The sequence below is a fragment of the Rhodofomes roseus genome (genome assembly GCF_022264815.1).
Source record: "Rhodofomes roseus strain CIRM-BRFM 1785 chromosome Unknown C8Q71scaffold_22, whole genome shotgun sequence".
Lineage (NCBI taxonomy): Eukaryota > Fungi > Basidiomycota > Agaricomycetes > Polyporales > Fomitopsidaceae > Rhodofomes > Rhodofomes roseus.
Window position 1 is genome coordinate 282,717 of NW_025952978.1, and position 20,460 is coordinate 303,176.

Genomic DNA, 20,460 nt, shown 5'->3' on the forward strand with positions numbered 1-20,460 from the left:
CTTATCGTCCTTCGTATACTGACCAGTTCTCTCAAGGCCATGCCAACGACAGCACAAACTTGGTATCCGCGACCTCCTGCTCCTCCTCGATCAGCACCTTCTGCGTCGGCTTCCTCTTGCTGACATCAACCGGCACGCTCCTCACGGTCTTCTGGATGGTGTCCGCGTACTCCCGCATCGCCTCCAACAGCTCCACTCCAGTACCATCCTCGAATGCGTAGAAGACGTCGACATCGTCCGTCGCCTGCAGCCCGGCACGCTTACGCATCTTCTGGATGCGGTTGATGAGCTCACGCGTCAGCCACTCGTTCTGGAGCTCCGCATGTGCTTGAATATCGAGTCGGACCACGACGTCGTTATCGGTGTGCGTCGCGTACTGCGCCTGGCCTTCCACCGGCTCCGGGAGGTCGATGTAGCGCTGCACCGTCAGATCACCCTCCACGAGTTCGATGCCGTCCACAGAAATCTTGCCCGTCTGGACGTACAACCGGACATCGTCGCTTGAGACATTGGGGAGCGCGTTCTTGACGCGCCCCAGGTCTTTCCGGAGCTTCTTGCCGAGGATGGCCCAGTCCGCGACTGCGCGGTAACGCACACCAGCGACATGCTCGTCCGACGTGAAGATGATATTCCGGACGTTGAGCTCTGACTCGATGTATCGTTGGAGGCTCCGCGCGTCATCCAGGTACTCTTGGTCTGCATGGAAGACCAGCAGCTCGCGGAGAGGAGTCTAGCAATATTAGTCAGTTCAATGCACAAGACACATGCCTCGGTACGCGTACCTTCAGCGACAGGTTGTGCCGCTCGCGGATGTTGCGAGTGAGCTCGATGACAGACTGCATGCGCTTGACCTGTCGCTCGATCACCGCGTCGAAGTACTCCTCTTTCACCTCCGGGAAGGCCAGGAAGTGAATAGAGCGGACTTCTGCGTTGGGGTCTTCGGGGATGAATGGACGTAATGCTTGGTAGAGGTTCTCGGTCAGGAAGGGAGTGTAGGATGACTGTCACCGTGGTCAATGCTAGTGCTTAACAAGGAATCATGGGATCATACCATTGTGCGGCAAAGCGTGAAGAGTGTCTCGAAAAGGGTGTTGAGGGCCGCCACCGTATCCTCCATTCCGTCTTCACCCTTCAGCCGTTTCCGGTTGAACCGAATGTACCAGTTGGTCAGCTCGTCAATAAGGTCGAGCAACCGCGGGAGGATGGTGTACAGCCGGTATGCCGCCATCTCCTCGCGCACGAGCTTGATGAGCGACTGGCATCGGGCGAGGATCCAGCAGTCCATGACGTTGGATGAGACCGGCGCATGTGCGTCGTACCGGAAGTCGCGGCCGAAGGTCTTCTTGAGCAGCGCGGCTTGGCCGAGGAAGAAGCGTTGAGAGTTGAGCCAGGGGAGGAGGACGCGGGAGATCACTTCGCGGACACCCTCCTCGCGGAAACGCAGGTTGTCACCGCGCACGACAGGCGAGTTCACGAGGAACATTCTGTATGGGTCATGAAACAAAACCGAGGAGAATGGTGTTTAGCGAGACGTACCGCGTAGCATCAGCACCGTACTGGTCGATGATGATGTTTGGATCGGGGTAGTTCTTAAGACTCTTGCTCATCTTCTTGCCATCACTGTGGCCGAGACCCATAAACAATGGAGGCGGGTGGAGATGGGAGTCTGACTTACGCGGCGAGGACAAGGCCGTGCACAACGAGATTCTTCCAGGGCGCAGTGCCGAACAGATGTGTCGACAGCACCAGCAGCGTATAGAACCATCCTCGCGTCTGGTCGATACCTTCCGAGACGAAGTCAGCAGGGAAAGTATTCTGGAACTTGTCCTTGTTCTCGAAGGGGTAGTGGATCTGCGCGTAAGGCATGCTGAAGGAGAGGGCCGCAGTGAGCCACGGCATCCTGTGCAAGGTACGGATAGTCGCACCTTCCAGACTCGAACCAGCAGTCGAACACTTCCTCAATACGCTTGAGCTGGCCCTTGCCCTGTTTTGACGGGATGGTTATATGGTCGATCTTGTCCCGGTGAAGATCCGTGATGCCCATTACGCCGGACAGCTTCTCGAGTTCCTCTACCGAGCCAACGCACACGATCTACAAGGATAGAGTCAGTACGCGTGCATATATGCGTCCACAGATGAACACGAACCTCCTCCATGTCTTCGCTGGCCCACAGCGGGATGGGCGTACCCCAATAACGATTCCGTGAGATGTTCCAGTCGCGCGCGTTCACAAGCCAGTTACCGAATCTATTGTCCCCGACGTTTTGCGGTACCCTGATCATGCTATCAGCAAACCTTCACTAGTCTTCCGACATGTGAAAGGCTCACCATCTCGTCTGCTTGTTGTTCGCCACAAGCTCATCGACAATCGGCGTCACGCGCACGTTCCACACCGGGATAGCACGGTAGATCAGTGGTGTGCCCGAGCGCCAGCAGAACGGGTACGAGTGCTTGAGCGTCGACTGGACGATCAAGCGGCCCTTCTGCTTGAGGACCTTCTGGATGTCCTTATCCGCGACCTTGACGTGCTGGCCGACGAAGTCGGACACCTGCTCCGTGAAGCGGCCCGAGTCGTCGATCGGGCAGGGCGGCATCTCCTCGGGGCTGATGATTCCGTTTGCGAGGGCGATGCGGTGGTCGTCTTCACCGAAGGCGGGGGCTTGGTGGACGATACCAGTACCGTCCGCGCTGGTGACGTAGGCGTCGTTGAGGACGCGGAACGCGCGGTCCTCGTACTGATCGTTGCCGTCAGCACCTCTCGTTCAGAACAGAGCAACCGTAGACGAACCTGTTCAGTGAAGTACTCGAATAGCGGGACATATCTCCAATCTTTCATGTCCACGCCCTTGAACGTGCCAAGCTTCTTGAACTTGGCTTTCTTCGGGTCCTTGTAGAGGGTGGTGAGGAGGTTCTCGTGCAAGATGAAGTTCTGATCGCGCTCCTCATCGTAGATCTTGACGTAGGTGAAGTCCGGGTGCACACAAAGTGCGAGGTTCGAGGGGAGTGTCCAAGGCGTAGTCGTCCAGGCGAGAAGGGAAGTCTTGCGGTCGTCTACTAGTGGGAACGACACAGTGACTGTACAACGCTTATAGTAAACGTCTACATGCAAGACAAAATCGATCAAGCACGTACCGGCAGGATCGCTGACATCCTTGTAATTTTGACCAGCCTCGAAGTTGGACAATGGCGTCAAGCAACCAGTGGAATACGGCATGACCTTCAATCCTCTGTATACCATACCCTTCTTGTATAGCTCGCCGAATGCCCACCAGACGCTCTCCATGAAGCTCGTATTCAGGGTCTTGTAATCATTGTCGAAGTCGATCCAACGACCCAAGCGCTCGACCGTCCGCCGCCATTCTCCGGCGTAACGCATGACGATGGAGCGGCACTCTGCGTTGTATGCAGCGATGCCCATCTTCATCACGTCTTCGCGACCGGTGATACCGAGTTTCTTGTCGATCTCGTGCTCAACGGGCAGACCGTGTGTATCCCAACCGAAGCGGCGAGTGACATGAAAGCCGGACGCATGTGCGTGTCGTGTAACGATGTCCTGCAGTAAACGTAAGTAAGAGAATACTGTTTTTCGACAAGGAGGACGTGGGGGAGAAAGGTCGTCATTGCATGCGCATCGAATGGCGACCTCGAGCAGTATCGGGGCACGCCATATGTTCAGTCGTGTATTTCCAATGGAGAAACCTAAGTGAACTGATGCAGGATAATAGAACCCACCTTGATTGTCCCAGCGAGAAGATGGCCATAGTGCGGCAGACCAGTTGCAAATGGTGGTCCATCGTAGAAAGAGTATTCCGGTCGTCCCTCCGAAAGCTTCAAGCTTGTCTGAAACGCATCTATCTCTCTCCAGTATTCCAAGACCTTTTCCTCTTCCTTAGCGAAGTTGAATGGTGCAGTGACTTCGGAAGAATAAAATGATCATTACTGGGGTGGCAAAACATATTGTGATCGATACTTACGGTCGTGTGGAGGGAAAGGCATGATTCCGGATAGCCTCTTCCACACTCTCAGACTATGCAGAGATACAGAAAGATAATTCTGGAATGGGAGATGAGAAGAGAAAGAGATACGATGCGCGAGACTTGAGCCTGACTTGAGCTGACCAAAAGTTGACTCGAGCCCTGAAGCGATCGTGGATAGCAGGCTAGACGCCGCACATAAGTGCTTCCACGTGATCGTGATCAGCGCTCCCCCGACCGTCGCCCGAAGCTCTCGGATCCGGACTCTCATTGACCAACGACTGCCTGGGAACTGTTTACAGTGTCAATGACACGTTCATGACTGGCATACGGACGAATTGAACATAATCAGTACGTTGCAACGATATTATAACAGGTTAGTTAGTTTCAAGCGTAGCTACTCAAGTCGTTTCGACTCGGACTAATGGATTTCACTCGAGCTTCGCCCTATTACTTAGGAGGTCACTGCGGCATAAGTTGCTGTAATCAGGCCCTGTTGTTCGAACGAGTTGCCAGTCAATATCATGTCATCCTACAACTACGCGGAAGTACCCAATCAAAATCTGGTACGTGCAGTGAGCCCAGAATGCTGCGACATAACAGCTCATCATCTACTAACTTAAAAGGTGTGCTGCATCTGCCGGTGCGTTGTAACACTGGTCAATTCCACGGAAAGGCTGACACGTTTGAAGCTCTCCATTTGTTGACCCATGCACTACACGGACATGCTGCCATACATTCTGTTATGAGTGTATAGCTCGGGCGATCGCCATTTCCGCTCAATGTCCCGTGGATCGTTGCTCACTCAATGTTCACGATCTTGTGCCAGCTGATCCCTTGATACGCAATGTATGCTCTATCTCTACTTGCGTACAAGCCTTGTTACTGATTGACAATGGTAGCTGGTGGATGAGCTTGTAGTGGAGTGTCCAAACAAGGAAGAGGGGTGTTCACATACCTGCCAACGGATGCTACTCCCAGTGCACCTGAAGGACTGTTGCAAATACGTCGAGGTGCCATGTTCTGAGGGCAAGTGCAGCAAGGGAGTGCTTCGTAAGGATCTCGCGTCGCATACTCATGCGCATGATGTCTCTTCGGAGGAAGACACTGGTCGTTCCTCTCCTTGTCTAGACTCGTCCTCTGTGGATGGCCGAGGCGAGAAATCCCATGAATCTCAAGAGAGTCCGCAGCCCTCTCAGGAGGACGCGAGGAATTTCCCGGACACGACAAACTCGTCCTATGAAGCTCTGGAGGTGGAGAATGCCAGGCTGCGTCTCCGACTCTCATCCCTGGAAGGCGTCGTCAACACTCTGCAATACGAGCTACAAGCCGTTCGACAGGCTTTGGGACCTTGGTACAGGACACAGGACACCGACGTGCGACGAGGGTGGGGTGGCACACCGCAGCATCAGGAGCGTTATTCCTCCATGAACCCTGCGCCCTCGACATCTGCAATCATCGATCCGCTTGTCCTTCCTCAAGCGTCGTCAAGTCGAGACGAGAATACATCTGCTGCGTCAGTGTCTGCGCCTCCACTAGCGACTTCACCAACCAGCCCGACGGCCCCCTCCGAGCTTGTGGCAGGGAGCGACCTTTCGTCGTACTTCCCGCCAGCAGAGGAGGAAGACGTCTACTCCCCTGACTTCGTCCGCACTCACCAAGCACATCGAACAACAGCAATGGGATCCAGCCAACCTCGCGACTCTTCCCACCACCCGTATCGCTCCGGCACGCAGCGTATTCCCCTCTCCCAATCACAGCCCGCATCGGGCCACGCCTACCCACCACACGCGTTCAGTCCTACAGGGTACCCCGCCGGCCCCGCCCCGCCGCACCCAGACCTTGGAGCCATCTCAATCCCGCCGCTGGACCCGAGTGTGCCCCTCCCGAGTACGCTTGCGTCTCTCCACGGGTCTATTGTCTCGCTCGCGGGCGCGCTCGGAGCATTGGCGACGACGCGTGCGCAGGATACGCTATATACTGGTGAGGAGCTGCGGAGCATGCGGGCGGGGATACATGGTTTGCGAATGCAGGTGCGTGACCAGAACACTGGCGTTTTTGTCTAGTCTCCTTATGCTGGATAATAGCTACACGACGTAGTAACTGCTCACGTCGCGTCGCGGGACACGTCGACGCCTCCGCTCAACACGGGCGTCGGCGGCACCATGCCGGACGGCGTCGGGTCGGGAGGTGTTGCTTTGCCCGGCGGGCCATCGGCGTGGATGGGCTATGGCCCTGGGCCCCGACCCTTTGGAGCATTTGCCTTCCCGCATATGCCTGGTGGATTTACGAAGCTATGAGAATTCGGTATGGACATGGATGGGTGAATAGGTTGTAGGAACACTACATTATTTGCGTTGTAAGATACGCGCGAATGATCAGACCTCGACTTGAGGGGTAGATTGCACTCAGCACTCGGCAGGTCGACGATGAGGCTCGGATAGGTCAGTGCTGATGCACCGGTCAATTCGCGCGTGCTCAAGAGGTTCAACAGGTTGGGTGACACGAGAGTGACAAGTCTCAAGGAATTGCAGTGGCGAAACCCCGGATCGGTCGCCAGACAACATACAGAGCAGACGCACAGTGCCTTCAAGCCCTAAGACCCAGTTAGGAGGGAATGCAGAAACCGATCGCCCGTGGCGCAATGGTCCAGTGCAGAGCGTGCATGATACAAGCAGCGTGAAATATGGGAGAAGCAGAGTCATACAATTACTCGTCTGGAACCTCGATCTCGCCCGCGTCAATAGCCTCGATGACATCGTGTGGTGGCTTCCCGTCGATGGTGCAACCAACCGACTGCGCGGTCCCGAGAATCTCCTTGCAGCCGTTGGCCAGCGTCTTCGCCAGAGATTTCGACCGCATCGTCCGTGCAATGTCGACGATCTCGTCGAATGCGATGTTGCCAGAGTGCTTGATGTTTTTCTCTTTCTTGCGGTCCCGTGGCGGCTCTGTAGGGAGGCAATCAGGGAGACACCAGTGTTCCGCTGCCAATATACGCACCCTTCAGTGCCTTAATGACGAGCGAGGAAGCAGAAGGGACAACGTCGACCTTCGCTTGACGGTTTTGAATGGTGAGCTGGACGGTCACCCGGAGACCCTTCCATGCGCCAGTCGCCTTTGCAATATCTTCACCAACTTTTTTGGGAGACTGTAGTTCCGACAATGAGATACATTGTGCATCCACATACATAACACGTACGAGACCGAGAGGACCAATCTTGGGTGCAAGGGCCGAGGAGGCTCCGACCTCACCACCGGTTGCCCGCAGGTAGATGATCTTAATTTCGTTGGGGTCCTGTGAGGAGGTCAATGCACAGCACAACGCGCAAGGACACCGGCGAACTCACGATCTTGGGGGCCATGGCGGAGGGAGGGGACGTGCAAGGGCGGAGACAGACCGAAAGTATGAGCAGCGAGCGCCACAGTGTGTAGTCTCGTGTATTCTGGAATTCAAGGTTTGGGCGGCTATCAGCGAGCTGTACAGTGCTGGCAAATGCCGAGGCCCTCGCCACCCAGACTCCTACCTTCCCCGTTGGGCAGGCGCGCTACACTGGCCGCCGGGCTCGCACCGGCTGAGTCTTTCGCTCGCTTCAACGCCCGTGGTCGCAGTCGATCCTCTGCTCACAACGCCCAGCATCGCCAATCTCGGGTGCACGGCGATGGGTGGATGGAGGCAGCTCCTCAGAGGGTAGAACTGCCCGCTGCGTTCGAGGATGTAGAGGCCGATGTGCTCGTGGATCTCATAGGTATGCGGGATGCACTCTTTGCGAAATTACGCCCTCTCAATCCCACTGCAGCCGATATGATGGAGCGGCTGATGGCCCACAACGACCGGATCCCACTGTCGCCGTACGTTTCCCGCCAGCAAACCCAACGATGCATCACCGATCATAATTTCGACAGGGAGGCCTTGACCAGGTTCCATTCGCGCTCTGCACCTGGAATATCCGTCTTAGACTACTTCAAGCGTATAGTGAGATTCACCAAGGTCGAAGTGCGTCGAGCATTGCCTGCGTCAATATCGCGCGTCGCTCATGTCCGCACAATGTCCAGCGCGTCTGCCTCCTGATCACCCTGCATTACATCGACCAGATCTGCGCGCGCACGCCGCTGTTCACTCTGTCCTCTCTGACTTGCCACCGTTTCGTGATCACCTCCATCACCATCTCGAGCAAGACCTTCTGCGACGTCTTCAGTCTGAACAGCCTCTACGCGAAAGTGGGCGGCATCCCCGTGGACGAATTGAACATGCTCGAAAGGGAATTCCTTCGCATGATCGACTGGCAGCTAACGGTCAGTGTTACCTCCCTTAACAAACATGCTCCCCTCCGCGTCACTCTCTATGTGCCAACATCTGCTCATCAGGACTGAACTATAAACTGGTTCTGCCAGTGCACTCGTGAAATACTCCAAGAATACTACGTCAACCTCGTCCGCACCCACAGCAGGGGCATCTACTACATACCTGTCCCCGAGTCGCCAAGCAGCATCTCGTCCGATAGCGATACGGACTGGGACATGGGCGGATCTCCGAGGCCATCATCGCCCGCCGCAGAGAACTCTACCACTCAGCGGGAGCCGTCCACCATTCTTATCGACACCGCCACGCTATCTCCCCAACCTCCGCGGCCTCCGACCCTGGAGCAGAACATGGCATTCGCCGATTTCCACCAGTCTTCACAGGACCAGCCGGAGGGGCACCCAGGATGACACTGTATTTTTACTGTGTAATTAAGTGTACCACACACCTTGCCAGCGTCCGGCCGGTCCTTTGGGGCATGTATCGATACATATCATTCACCTTGCACGCATTAGTGGTCGGATTCCAACATTCATACTAATCCCCAGCGCATGCATTTAGACGACGAGAATATCGTACAAGTCAAACACTGCTTGCAGGAGAAAATCGCTACGCTAGGGCCGCCATCTAAGCTCAAAGGGGTGTACTGTCCATCATGGAAATCAACCATGCGCGGCAGGGAGTGGGAGTGCAAATTAGTTAGGGAGCGATACATGAGTTGTGTGCTGTTAAGAATACCGGGATGCTGTGTCTTGACGATTTTCCAGAATAGCCTACATTCCGTCTCCGTGAATACGTACTGAGTACAACGCAGCGCAGCGCGCGTACGTTTGCCGAACCGTCGAGGTCGCGAGAGCATCCATACCACACCGCCGCGCGGGCTCGCCATGTCGCCGTTCACCGCCGCAAAGCGGACAACATCTTCGCCAACGCATTGATCTGGCCCTTCTGCACCTTGCGCGGACCATCTTGGTCGCCTTCGGCACTTCCCTCCCCATCGTAGCGCTCGCGCTGCCCGGAGAGGTCGGTCGTGCTCGTCGCAGCATCCATCCTGGGGCTGGCTGGCTTGATATGCGGACGCTCGCTGATGGTATCCAGGCCAGACTCCGCCGGCTTGGTGCGACGAGGATTGCGCGGCGGAGGGCCACCGTACCTGTTGTCTACCTCGTGGCGTGGATTGCGGGGCATGTGAGGAGCCATCTGGTCGATCTCCCAAGGCGTGCCCTGAACGACTGTGAAACCACGTCAACATCAATTGAACAACACACTCACATCCGAATCATACTCACACTTGATGTTGGCAGGCATGCCAGCCGGTCTGTTCTCGCTACCCGAGGAGTACTTGCTCGCGCCGGTGTAGTTGCTGCGCCAGCTGCCGGACGACAGGCTCGTCGCCGCCGTCGACACGCTGCGTGTGCTGCCGTTGCTGTACTTCGTGAACGCCGACGTCGACGTGCCCGCGCTGGACATTGAGGTACGCCAGTTCGACGACGCCATCGAGCTCGCGCTGGACGCAAGGGGCCGTCCGCTGCGCGTGCTCGTCGGCGAGACGCCGCGCTTGCTCGCCGGCGACACCGCACGCTGAGATCGCTGGTCAGCGCCGTACGGGCCGCGGCGCTCGGGAGTGCCGTTGGCAGAGAACACAGAGCTCGAAGACGGGCCCCATGTACTGCTGTTGCCCGCGTTCTGGCCGTACGGGTGGTTCTTCGTGGGGCGACCGCGGTGGCTCCAGTTGCCCATCTCCTCGATCTCGGGCTTCGAGGTCGACGATGTCGCGGGTGGTGCGTTGAGACTCATGAGCAAGTTGGTGACGTTGCTTGCGGTGGATGACATCGACTTGCTGGATGTGTTGAGAGGGCCGCCGTTGCCCGCGTCCGAAGGCATCTCCTCGACGGATGGGACCTTGACGCCAGCGCTGCTGGCCTTGCCGAAGGAGAGCTTCCACTTCGACGGCTTCTTCGAGATCGTTGAGGCCGGGAAGGAGGTGGTAGATGCCATAGCGGATGATGACAGCGGGTAGGGGGGCACGAGGATGTGGGGGATGATGGCGGGTGCAGTGGCATCGGAGTGCCGGGGCCTGCCCGAGGTGGACACGCCCTGCGAATGGCGGGAGGTACGGCTGATCTCGCGCGCCAGTGACTGGGAGGCCTCCGCGAGCGTGTTGAGGGTGACGTCCTGCGGGTTTGTAGGCGACAGCGCTGCGCCCTTGCCCTTGCGGGCACCACGCTTGCGGCGCTTCTGGGTAGACACCGAGCGCGAGCTCGCTGCGCCACTTGCGGTGCGCCCCATGGCGTCTTGTTCATCCTGATCCTGCTCTTCGTTCTCCTGGTCCGGAACTGTGGAGAGCATGGAGGTCTCGGCTGCGGATGAAGCGAGGGGAGAGACGATTGAGGGCGCCCGGGACATCGATCGAGACGCACGCTGGGACCCAGACATGTCGATGGGCGTGACGCTCCGAAGCGAAGGGCGACGCGAGTGCGGAATCGACGAAAGGCGGTAGCCGTGGACAGAGGATATGGAGACAGTCCGTGCGTGGCCGGGCTTCTCACCGACCAGGAGCGTGGGCAGGTCGCGCACCCAGATGCCAAACGCACGTGCGCTGATACGCTTGCCACTGTCGCGTGGGCCGTCGAGGAGACAGAAGACCTTCGTCGCGAGGAACTCGGCGACAGAGAGGGTCATACCAGTGAACCGGGTCATAAAGAATGAGACCGGTGCCTGGCGGAACGCCTCGAAGGACCCGCACGCACCCTCGGCAGCATCCGTCCAGGGGTTGTAGTGGTACAACCTGCGGTTCCATTCACATCAGCGACCACAGCACTCACGATTAGATGCGACGTACATATTGATAAGCACGATACCAAGTGACCAGACGTCGGCAGCACGGGGAGAATAAGTAGGGTGTAGGTTATTTCGGCATTCTTCATAAGAGATCGAGATGAGCACGCGAGGAATGACGACAGCGCAAGGATTAACGTACCGAAACTCATGTAAGGAGCGCTACCGCAATCCATGTCGGCGGAATCGGTATCCGTAGTGGACAGTCCAAAATCAGTAAGCTTGACGACGACCTTGCGCTCGCGCCGCCCGTCGGGGAGCGTCGTCCACCCGTCTGTAACAATGAAGTTCTCCGGCTTGATGTCCCGGTGGAAGACAGAGTGGTCGTGGCACACCGCCACAGCCTCACACATCTGAGAGAACATCGACGCGATGAGGCGCAGGCGGGTGCGTGAGAGGAGCTGCGACGGTGCGAGAGACGAGAGCAGACTCGGACTCGAAGGGGTGTGAGAAGTGCTGCAACTCGAATCTGAAGGCGGAGTCGTCGAGGGGTCCGAGGCCATGGGGTCGACTTCATAGTGGTCGCGGGCCTGTTCCAAGAAGTAAAAGAGATCTTCACCTGGCACAAACTCGAGTAGGAGAAGCAAAAAGGAAGGAGTCTCGAGTGTGCGATGTAAGGTGACGATGTTTGGGTGAGCGGGGAGGGACTGATGAATGGTGGCCTAGATGGAAGAATGTCAGAAAGGGCGCATATAGCCACTCAAATGAAGCGTACCTCGAACAACTGTGCGTCCAGAGCGTCCCGGTCAAGGTTAGCCTTGGACAGCACTTTGACAGCGTATTCGCGACCATATTCAACAGCGCGGTGGCGAGCGAAGTAGTCATCATCCATTTCCATGCTTCCAGTAACAGCGACACCGTGCTCATCATCCGAGGGGGGAGAACCAGGGCGCAACAGTACCTCACGCACGAGGTATACGACAGCGTAACTTCCGGTGCCAAGCGTACGGACTACCTCGAACTCCTTCGCCGGTTCATCGTGGTCGGCCCGCGGCTCAGATGAGCTGATGGGGACCCGCGCGATCGTCTCGCCCTGGAGGGAAAGGCCTTCCCCGACCAGGTCGCCTTGCGAGAGGATGTCCACGACCACGGACGAGGACGACGAGCCGAAAGACTTGTCGTCGAAGGAGAGATTGGACTTGAGCGGGTGTGGCGAGCGAGGGGCCGGGCTGGGCAGCTTGCGCGACGAAGAGATCAAGGGAGAGCGTGGGACGTGCTTGTTGGATACGCGGGGATTGGGGGAGGGGGAGGAGGGGGGAGTGGATGCGGGAGACGAAGCGGTTGAGAAAGCAGTGGAAACGTGAATAGGAACTACATGATGGGAGGGACGGGAAGGCACAAGCTTGTCGTTGAACGCGCGCTTGTGGGTCAGAGATCCATTCTGAAAGTCGTCACTTGTGTCCCTGCGGATGAGGGGCGTTCGCTTGGAGGACGTAAGAGAAAGCGGGGGAAGCTGGACGGGATACTGCAACATGAGCAAGGAGAAAAGCTAGCGAGATGAGGTCTGTTCTACACTCCGTTCTCGGGGCCAGAGAATGGGCGAGATGTTGAGACCACAGACACACTAAGAGGCTCGTTGGGACATGCAGTACGGGGGGAGGGCGGTTCTCTCGCGTCGAGCACGATGCGAGCAGGCGAGCAGAACGACGGCCTGCGGCGTCGAGGAGCTGGGGCAAGCCTGGGGGCACCGATAGGCAGGCAGATGGCAGCAAAAGGCAAAAGCTGTGGGCGGAAGCGCGCGGGCGAGGCAACGGGGTCGTGAGTCAGTCAGGCTGAGCACGGCGGCGGCGACGACGGACTCACCCTAGTTTACCTGAGCAGCACTGCGACTGCAGCGACGACGATGGAGGAAGGAAGGATGGCGAGGGAGTGACTGGGCTGGGGCAGGGGAGATATTGAGATTGTGCGGCAGCACATGGTGTCGTGCTTCGCAGCACCACGCGCGCGCGTGCGCTCACCGGATAGGCCCACAATGGCACTGGCACGCCCAACTGTCGCCTCCCCTGCCCAGCTCCCACACTGCCTCACGGCCATCCCCACCACCAGCATCCCACCCGCACACAGTCTGCTCGCAGAAACGGCCGTCTCATCGCCCGTTTGCGTCTCAGGAGCCTCCCAGTCGCCCCCGCCACCGCCGTCGCCCAGGCACGTGCTCCTCCCACCATGTGGGTCCATCCGCGCCGCCCCTTCACCCGCGCCTGCTCGGTTCTCGGCTTGATCAACCGTCGTCTGTACGTACTAGGGTATCGTCCACACTGCGAAGGCCCACCAGCATGTACTGAGCGTCAGCAGAGCATGGCCAACCCTCGCAGCACCTGTATTCGCAATTCCACGTCACCCTAGCCTCAGAATACACGCACCCCAGCCACGTAGGACTAGTAGATATGCGCATGCGCTCCCCCATCCAAACGTGATCTTCACCGCAGCAGCATACGAAATCTTGAGCCTCCGTTTTCCCGGGTCGCATGCACCCATGATCTCCCGCTGTGTGCGTACCACACTCTCCCCATGCCGTCCTCGGCTCCGAGCAGTGAGGCCCTCCACCATATGCACCCAATTCATCCTGAATTGTCACAGCAATCGAGACCGGATGCTGCCCTGGCCAAGGCACAGCACCGTCGAGCGGGCCAGGACGAAGGGAGCGGCTACTCGACGTCCGGTGACTTGCGCTCCCCACCGGGGCCGGGGTCCACAACAACGCATACGGTATCCACTATGCTTGGCTCGCCGATAAGCAGTTGAGTGAGTACCTTCCAGCATCGAACGAGCTAGAATCCAGGCCGCCGGCTTAGCTAAATGCGGCTATACGCTCGAGATCCCCGGATGCTACCGCGGCCTTCTTACAGCCTTCTCGAGGACCCCGAGTCCAAGCCTACCTAAGTATACTCGTGTTCCGTGAGTCTCAGCTTAGTCCAGCTGCTAACCATGAATCAGGGTCGTCACCGAGAACCTTCCACATAGGCTACTCGCGATCGACTTTCGTGTACCGTCAGATAGCAGCTAGCTCCTGTATTGCCTTGCTGGTCTAAGTGGGATGGGCTTGGGCCTTCATGAAATCCTTCGCCTTCACCAGGTGATGCATCACGAGCATGTCACTCCACGGATGCAGAGACCTTGGTGGTTAGACGAATACTGCAAGCGGACTCAAGTTTTCATCCTGTTGCATCCCTATCGTCGATTCGCGCGGCTGCGGTCAACCTGACTGTTGTAGGTAGTGTCGCGCAGATTGCCGTGTACATGTACAAAGCGGTGGATCTACTTAGTAGCAGTACATACTGACGGAGTCCGGCGCAACTCTGCTCTAGTCTCCCGGCCCATAGGCAGACTCTGAACACGACCGTCTTGATTGGGAGGGAAGACGGTCGTAGATCTTCTGCTCAATGCGATATATGCGCGATGCTTCCATTTCCAAGAACGTTCCGAAGGCACTGTGTGGTAGTTCACCCAGTGTGGTCCTCGCACGGTACATGACTCGCACAGGGTCGTGTAAATGCGCACAGACCTCAGCTCTATTCACAAAATGGAATGTATGGTACCCCGACTGGGATTCAGGTGGATAGGGATACCTGGGGGATCGCCTCGAAGTCGTCCGTAGACGAGGCATCGACACCTTCGTCCACTTCTTGCTTCCAGAGGTGCTCTAGCACCATTCTCTCGACGTCGGAGAGCGAGTTTCGCGAACGCATGACTACATCGGTCGCTGCCTTCGCCTTCCCATGTGCGAGCAGCCACCGCGCCCAAGCGACAGTCGCGTGAACGGCGTCCTTACGCTGCCACTGCTCGAAGACCATCTCGAGAACGCGTCCAGAGCACGCGGGGACCTCCTCCGAAGCCGCCTCCTCCTGCGCGAAGACCTCCCGCCACACGGGCGCTGTCACCACGTACGCTGCCCCAATGTGGCGCACGCGGGCCGCCCGCGCGTCCGCATATGCCATCGATTGCGATCTTCTTTCTGTCCCCGTATCCCCGCGCGCCCGTTTTCTCTTGCGAATTCCTGCCGGCGGTACCTCGCCTTCCTCGACCGCCTCGGGCCTGAGTCTGATCGCGAGCTCGACGTCAGTCGCTTTCGCGTACCGCATCAGTAGCGTCTCCTGCACCGCGGCCCACGCCGTCGCGTCGCGCATGCGGTGTCCCTCTCCCAGAAGCCGCTATACACCCGCACAAAAGGGCCCAGAAAGAAGAATGCCGCGGTCGTACGTAGGAGCACACACGGTCGCATCCAATCGAAGACAGCAGTGAACAATGCGAATCACACACGCGCGTCAGCGCCCGTGCTTGAATTCAGAGCCGTACGCACGCACCTCGAGCAGCCGGACGCGCTCTCCCACCTCAGCCTCCGCGCTGCCGGTCCCGCGCCCTTTTGTGGTTTCCCAATCCGGCTCGGGGTCTAGCCCCCAAAGCCACACGGTCTCTATCCCTGCGCCCAGGACGGCACCCCGACCCTCGTCCCACGCACGTTTTGCGTCCTCGCTTGTCGAGAATTGTTTCTCCGCGTCGAACCGGGCGAGCCATACTTGCGCCGAATGCTTTGTGGTGTCCTTGCCGGTGGATTTTCGAGCTAGTCGAAGAACCCGTTCAGGCGTGTTGCTTGTAGGCGGGAGATACTCGTGGAGGCTTTCTTGGTATGTCGTGAGCAGTGTGATTGTTGCCGCCAGTAGCGCGGGCGAAGGGGAGGCCGATTTCTGCTGTGTGAGGAGTTGGAGCGATGTGATGAGGTAGCCTTTCTGTACCGCACGAGATACGCGCGCACACAAGATCAGATCAATGCGAAACATATTTGGGGAATGATGACTGACCAGACTGTCATCGATGTCTTTCCGACACCAGTCTTGCACAAAGCTCGCATACACCGATGCTAGCCGCTCATCTGCTCCATTTTGATCTCGCACAGCACTGGCAAGCCGCTCATTTGCGTCCTTGAGTGTGTCCACCAATGCTTCGCCCTCGAGGTCAGGTAGGAGATGTCTCGTCGCGGATAGTCTGATAGCGGCGGGATCGGCGGGCAGTGTTTCATGCAACAACGTGAAGAGGTGATCCAACAGTGTGTCTCGCAGAGATGGTGGGCATGGGTATCCCGTGAGTAGCTCCTGCAAAGAGATGAAGAGCTCGATCTTTGGCAAAGCTGGAAAAAGCGCGTCTTAGCATCGATCGTATCGCAAGACATGCGTAGAAGACAACCTTTCGCGGCACTCGACATGACGGACTTGGCGATAGCACCCTGCATGATCTGCCTGCGCGCTGCCTCGCCTCCGTCGCTCTCATCTTCCGCGTCCACCTGCATTCTCTCCACCTCCTCGTTGCCCATTTCTTGATCTTCATCTACTTCCCGTGCTCGTTGCTTGCCCTTGCCCTTCGTGTCTTCCAACTCAATACCAAGGACGCCCCATCGCCTGCGCAAGCTCTCTACGAAACCCAGCTCCATCTTCACGTACTCTCGCCACATCTCCGCACTCTCAGGATTAAGTCGGATGCCTCGCTGGAGCAGGGCGCGAGCAGCAGAGGGAGCCAAGTGCTCAAGTTCGTGGGAAGCGGCGAGAATATACAGCGCAGGGACGTTCGGATGCAGCTGGAGTGCACTATTGAGGTGTCATAAGATTCACGCTGAGGCCTATGCTCCAAGACGTACCGAGCTGTGATTCGTCCGACTAGTGTTCTTGCTCCCTCCTTCTTTGCCACCTGTATATACTGTATCCAAAGGCCGACGTCACCTTTGAACTTCTTCAGAGCACGCTCGAAGACGTGAAACTGCCTTCGGACGAGCGCATAGTCGGACACAGAAGGCGGCTGGGGCCCGTCAAGTATCCGAGCGGCGCGTTTCCTGCGGAGGGCTTCCAAACCCATCTCATACGCTATGTAGCGGAGGAAGTCGCCCTTCTTGGGTATACGCCTGACGAGTGCAGTCTCAAATGAGGTGCGCTTCTGCATAATCTGTTTGACCTCTTTCTGAACAAGCCACGTCAGCTGTGCGGTACCGTAATAGGCTCCAGAGTGTGTGCTTACTTGTGTGAACAGACCTTTTCTGACGAGGTCTTTCAGCTCAGTGAGCATCTACGAAGGCACTGTCTTTAGTCGTTTCCTTCAGTACACGGCTTGTGCACGCACCTGCTCCTGCTGGAACTGCACTCTCTCCATGGTTGCAACGGATGAGACTCCAAGAAACACGAAATTATGAGCGTGTCAGAGATCGTCGGAGTGAGGCCTTAGGCGCCCGAGACCAAGGCAAAATCGCTGTCCTCGCTCTTGCCAAAACGGGCGGTGACACGAGCGCTTATGCGATGTTGGTCTCGCCAGCGGCCAGCTTGATGGCAGGCGGATAGAGCGACGTGAGGACGCTCAGGATAGGGTTCAATGAACCCCAATGCGCATTCGGCTTCCTTCAAATTTTTTGAACTGTCTACGACAATGTCAGGCTATCTGTGCATATCAAGCAAATCCCTTGAAGTTCAAGCCGTGCATGACGGCTGAAGCTGAAGCGCTGAAGACTCGGACTGAACGCCACGCGCGGGCTATTTGAATGAATTGGGATCCGAGTCGAGAGCCATATGTAAGTATCCCTTCCTGACGGTCAACGTTTGCTTGCATTGAAGTCGGGGAAGATTGGGGTCATATATTCGACGTCGTTTCCCATCGCAGTGAGGAGGTATCCCAGGTGGAAGTGGTATGGACGTGAGCATGCCACGCGAGTTGCCCGATCGGGCAGCCCCGACGTCGGGCGCCTGGGGGGCGCCGGCGCCGGCTAATCGATGTTGAGTCGGAGCGTCAAACGCCACCGTGGCGCTCTGCCATCGTTGCCGTCGTCCACAAACACCTCTTCCTCATCTTCCATCTCACAATGCCTGCACCCAGCCGTGGTCACCGCGCCCAGGGCGGAATGACTCGAACGCACTCACGCACTAACTCAGGCGGTTCATCGAAGATCGGGCTGAACCTGCAGTTCACACAGAAGGACGTACCCCCGCCCAGACTGCCCGATAAGTCGAAGAAGAGCGCGCATTTTAACCACGAGGTACGGTGTCGCCTCGATGTTGATGCTTGTGGTACATGCTGAGAAGAGACCTTCTGGGGGTGTTCGATCGTGCTTCTAGCCTACTGCGCGTACTGGGACAATATCCAGGATCGGCAGCACGCACCGTCTTCCGTCGCGCGAACAGATCGCCCCTGCTCAACTGCGGCGTGCCCCACCACCTGTCGCTGCACGCACAAAGGATGGCAAGCACCGTGCAGGGTTCACCATCTCTAGTCCGTCGGAAGGCGATGATGACGAGTGGGTGTCCAGCGAGAGTGGAAATGCCACCCCAAACGCTGGCCAGTCGGACTCGGAAGCCGAAGAGATCAAGACACCCGTTGAGCCTACCAAACCACGTCTACCGCCGTCAGCCATGCAGGTTAACGGCTTCCATAAAGAAGATGTAGTGACCCCCAAGGCCGAGGTGCCCCCATTACCCCGGGCAGACATGACGAAGCCAGAGCGGCCCTCATCGCCAACTCGGCGCGATTATGTCTCTCAAGGGCAGACACAACCGTCTACTCCCCAAACCCAACAGCTAGGTCGCCATGATCAACACTCGCATCCGTCCGACTCGTTGCCACCGCCAATAACCAAGGCTCGCTCAGAGACGCACTCCCCTCCCCGATCAAGGTCTCCGCCTCCCAAACGACAGTCTATGACGCGCCCACCATCAACGCATTCAATCACGAGCCGGTCCGATGGTGCATCACTGCGACCGCACCCACTGATTCGTGGTCACTCGTATGGTCAGGGGGCTCCGTTCGCGGCAAAGCCCGCTCCCCTGGCACCCTTGACCATGGTCTCCTCAGACGCTGCGCAGGCTCAGTTATCGTCCGCATCATCGCCAACCAGCCTTCGTGCGGGCTCACCGACGAGCATTCGCACCGCCTCACCCAATCACTCATCGTCGCCCACGTCATCAGAAGCCCGTAGGCAGCTTCGACGAACTTCAACGTCTTCTGCCCGGTCGACTGCGACGATGCCGGCGCAGTCTACCAGCCAAGCACAAGCATCGCTCAGCCGGTCGAACCACGATCGACAGCGCACGCTCTCGACGATCTCGTCCTCATCTTCTTTCGCCGCCTTATCCAGCCTTGCATTGCGGTCAACGCCCTCGCCGCCCCGCGAATCGATTCACTTCACGTCCCACCTCCCCCCCGTCGAGAAGTTGCAGGGCCTCGAGGCAGTGCACCCACTCCTGCCGCCGCCATACTTGAACTCGCACATATCTATTTTAACGCATCGGAACCCGGTGGCAGAGTCTTACGACAGGATCATGCGCGCCAAACAGGCAAGATGATCCGTACATAACTATGCGTCGGACTCGTATCGTTTGGGTACATAGAGGTTCGAGCGTCTGCAGTATGGGTGCGTCTTTTGCGTTTCCGATCGGGTTGAATGAGGGCTGATGGGAGTCGTGTCAGCTATTCATCTGTATCTCTATCGTCGTGCCTTCTGGTCGTGTTCAGGGTCCTTGGATATTTTATACGTCTCAACAGTTGTATAGTTTGTTTTTTAATTCGCAGATCCCGCCGCTGGTCTCGCTCTCTCACTAACGATGTCGATGAAGGGCGGAACGAAACAGTCGATCACCGCATCTGATGATCATATTTCTGCCAACATGATGCCGGCTTCAATTGATCCCCTGAATTGGTCCCCTGCACTAGTACTGATGATCTAACGAGGGCACATTTTCATTGAAAAGCATCGACTTCGCACACGTTTTCTCCTTGGGTTAGTACTTCCGTCGGGGTTTGCTCCCAGCAATGCATCTGACGCGTGGCCATCTTAGGACCCCGGACCCGCTCTTGCGAGTGACGTTCGCGAACTGCCCGTGAACTGTCATCCGTGTAGCATGAGCCGGGACCCGCGCACGTCAGTATAAGAAGCGCACTTGGAGTGTTAGAGAAGGTGAGCGTCGTTCAATCGCTTGTGACGCTCATGGAGGGTTTACACAGGTGAACGAGGTCCTGCCCCGTCACTTAGCGTCGGGTCTTGATACAGCGCTGGGATTCCGGGAAGGCCGTCCGCTACCTCTAGTACCCGCAATTGAGCGTCACCACGTATGTCATTTCATCAATACATCCAGAGTACTGTGAGGTATTCGCTACACGATATGATCGTATTTTCGCAGTAGCGGTTGAATTCAGTCTTTTTTTTTGACGAGGCAGCGCCTCCAGCCTGCCACTCATTCGTACTGATTCACCGACGTTGCGCAGTCATGTCGAGATCTGTTCCGACGTCGTGCATAGAGGGCCGCTCTAGCATCTGCATGGTATGAAAAAAACTTGACACGGTTGCTAGAGTAGGTTCGAACCCAGAATATTGCTACGTATCCA

At 57.3% G+C, this 20,460-nt stretch overlaps 7 protein-coding genes across 7 annotated transcripts; 3 read left to right on the forward strand and 4 right to left on the reverse strand.

Moving 5' to 3' along the window:
* Positions 1-31: 31 nt before the first annotated feature.
* On the reverse strand, positions 32-3,996 carry C8Q71DRAFT_861143 (isoleucine-tRNA ligase; the record flags this gene model as incomplete). Its single annotated transcript, XM_047927864.1, has 12 exons — positions 32-730; positions 783-1,001; positions 1,052-1,484; positions 1,537-1,620; positions 1,676-1,867; positions 1,926-2,092; positions 2,148-2,274; positions 2,329-2,735; positions 2,789-3,075; positions 3,133-3,553; positions 3,733-3,914; positions 3,975-3,996. 12 exons carry the CDS (start codon positions 3,994-3,996, stop codon positions 32-34), a joined length of 3,240 nt encoding a protein of 1,079 aa, XP_047775260.1.
* A 243-nt stretch (positions 3,997-4,239) lies between these two features.
* C8Q71DRAFT_778074 (uncharacterized protein) lies at positions 4,240-6,385 on the forward strand. Its single transcript, XM_047924752.1, has 6 exons — positions 4,240-4,350; positions 4,433-4,540; positions 4,601-4,617; positions 4,667-4,823; positions 4,877-6,007; positions 6,062-6,385. Exons 2-6 carry the CDS (start codon positions 4,499-4,501, stop codon positions 6,272-6,274), a joined length of 1,560 nt encoding a protein of 519 aa, XP_047775261.1. The 5' UTR covers positions 4,240-4,350; positions 4,433-4,498; the 3' UTR covers positions 6,275-6,385.
* C8Q71DRAFT_840626 (60S ribosomal protein L12) lies at positions 6,343-7,397 on the reverse strand. Its single transcript, XM_047926520.1, has 5 exons — positions 7,322-7,397; positions 7,174-7,269; positions 6,975-7,122; positions 6,467-6,922; positions 6,343-6,416 (listed from the first exon to the last, which is right to left on the reverse strand). The coding sequence occupies exons 1-4, from the start codon at positions 7,334-7,336 to the stop codon at positions 6,684-6,686; spliced, it is 498 nt and encodes a 165-aa protein (XP_047775262.1). The 5' UTR covers positions 7,337-7,397; the 3' UTR covers positions 6,343-6,416; positions 6,467-6,683.
* Positions 7,398-7,516: 119 nt separating this feature from the next.
* On the forward strand, positions 7,517-8,782 carry C8Q71DRAFT_778078 (cyclin-domain-containing protein). The gene is made up of 5 exons (XM_047924753.1): positions 7,517-7,720; positions 7,772-7,823; positions 7,878-7,968; positions 8,028-8,267; positions 8,367-8,782. Exons 1-5 carry the CDS (start codon positions 7,642-7,644, stop codon positions 8,682-8,684), a joined length of 780 nt encoding a protein of 259 aa, XP_047775263.1. The 5' UTR covers positions 7,517-7,641; the 3' UTR covers positions 8,685-8,782.
* A 389-nt stretch (positions 8,783-9,171) lies between these two features.
* C8Q71DRAFT_714264 (kinase-like protein) lies at positions 9,172-12,586 on the reverse strand (the record flags this gene model as incomplete). Its single annotated transcript, XM_047920956.1, has 5 exons — positions 9,172-9,506; positions 9,564-11,062; positions 11,117-11,195; positions 11,255-11,774; positions 11,828-12,586. 5 exons carry the CDS (start codon positions 12,584-12,586, stop codon positions 9,172-9,174), a joined length of 3,192 nt encoding a protein of 1,063 aa, XP_047775264.1.
* A 1,653-nt stretch (positions 12,587-14,239) lies between these two features.
* Positions 14,240-17,310, reverse strand: C8Q71DRAFT_778091 (U3 small nucleolar RNA-associated protein 6-domain-containing protein). The gene is made up of 7 exons (XM_047924754.1): positions 17,215-17,310; positions 17,113-17,160; positions 16,739-17,055; positions 16,291-16,688; positions 15,909-16,234; positions 15,414-15,836; positions 14,240-15,260 (listed from the first exon to the last, which is right to left on the reverse strand). The coding sequence occupies exons 1-7, from the start codon at positions 17,242-17,244 to the stop codon at positions 14,661-14,663; spliced, it is 2,142 nt and encodes a 713-aa protein (XP_047775265.1). The 5' UTR covers positions 17,245-17,310; the 3' UTR covers positions 14,240-14,660.
* A 634-nt stretch (positions 17,311-17,944) lies between these two features.
* Positions 17,945-19,421, forward strand: C8Q71DRAFT_798703 (uncharacterized protein; the record flags this gene model as incomplete). The annotated part of the gene is made up of 2 exons (XM_047925832.1): positions 17,945-18,118; positions 18,198-19,421. The coding sequence occupies 2 exons, from the start codon at positions 17,945-17,947 to the stop codon at positions 19,419-19,421; spliced, it is 1,398 nt and encodes a 465-aa protein (XP_047775266.1).
* Between the last annotated feature and the right edge of the window lie 1,039 nt (positions 19,422-20,460).

Excerpts from the sequence above, each read along its gene's own strand:
- C8Q71DRAFT_778074 (XM_047924752.1), top strand. The coding sequence starts at position 4,499 with ATGTCATCCTACAACTACGCGGAAGTACCCAATCAAAATCTG. Across the intron at positions 4,824-4,876 it reads CTGATCCCTTGATACGCAAT|CTGGTGGATGAGCTTGTAGT; the intron begins GTATGCTCTATC and ends TGACAATGGTAG. Across the intron at positions 6,008-6,061 it reads TACATGGTTTGCGAATGCAG|CTACACGACGTAGTAACTGC; the intron begins GTGCGTGACCAG and ends GCTGGATAATAG.
- C8Q71DRAFT_840626 (XM_047926520.1), bottom strand. Across the intron at positions 7,123-7,173 it reads AGATTGGTCCTCTCGGTCTC|TCTCCCAAAAAAGTTGGTGA; the intron begins GTACGTGTTATG and ends TCGGAACTACAG. Across the intron at positions 6,923-6,974 it reads CGTCATTAAGGCACTGAAGG|AGCCGCCACGGGACCGCAAG; the intron begins GTGCGTATATTG and ends GCCTCCCTACAG.
- C8Q71DRAFT_778078 (XM_047924753.1), top strand. The coding sequence starts at position 7,642 with ATGGAGGCAGCTCCTCAGAGGGTAGAACTGCCCGCTGCGTTCGAGGAT. Across the intron at positions 7,824-7,877 it reads GACCGGATCCCACTGTCGCC|GGAGGCCTTGACCAGGTTCC; the intron begins GTACGTTTCCCG and ends TAATTTCGACAG. Across the intron at positions 8,268-8,366 it reads TGATCGACTGGCAGCTAACG|TGCACTCGTGAAATACTCCA; the intron begins GTCAGTGTTACC and ends TGGTTCTGCCAG.
- C8Q71DRAFT_778091 (XM_047924754.1), bottom strand. The coding sequence starts at position 17,244 with ATGGAGAGAGTGCAGTTCCAGCAGGAGCAG. Across the intron at positions 17,161-17,214 it reads TGCAGTTCCAGCAGGAGCAG|ATGCTCACTGAGCTGAAAGA; the intron begins GTGCGTGCACAA and ends GTGCCTTCGTAG. Across the intron at positions 15,837-15,908 it reads AAGACATCGATGACAGTCTG|AAAGGCTACCTCATCACATC; the intron begins GTCAGTCATCAT and ends CGTGCGGTACAG.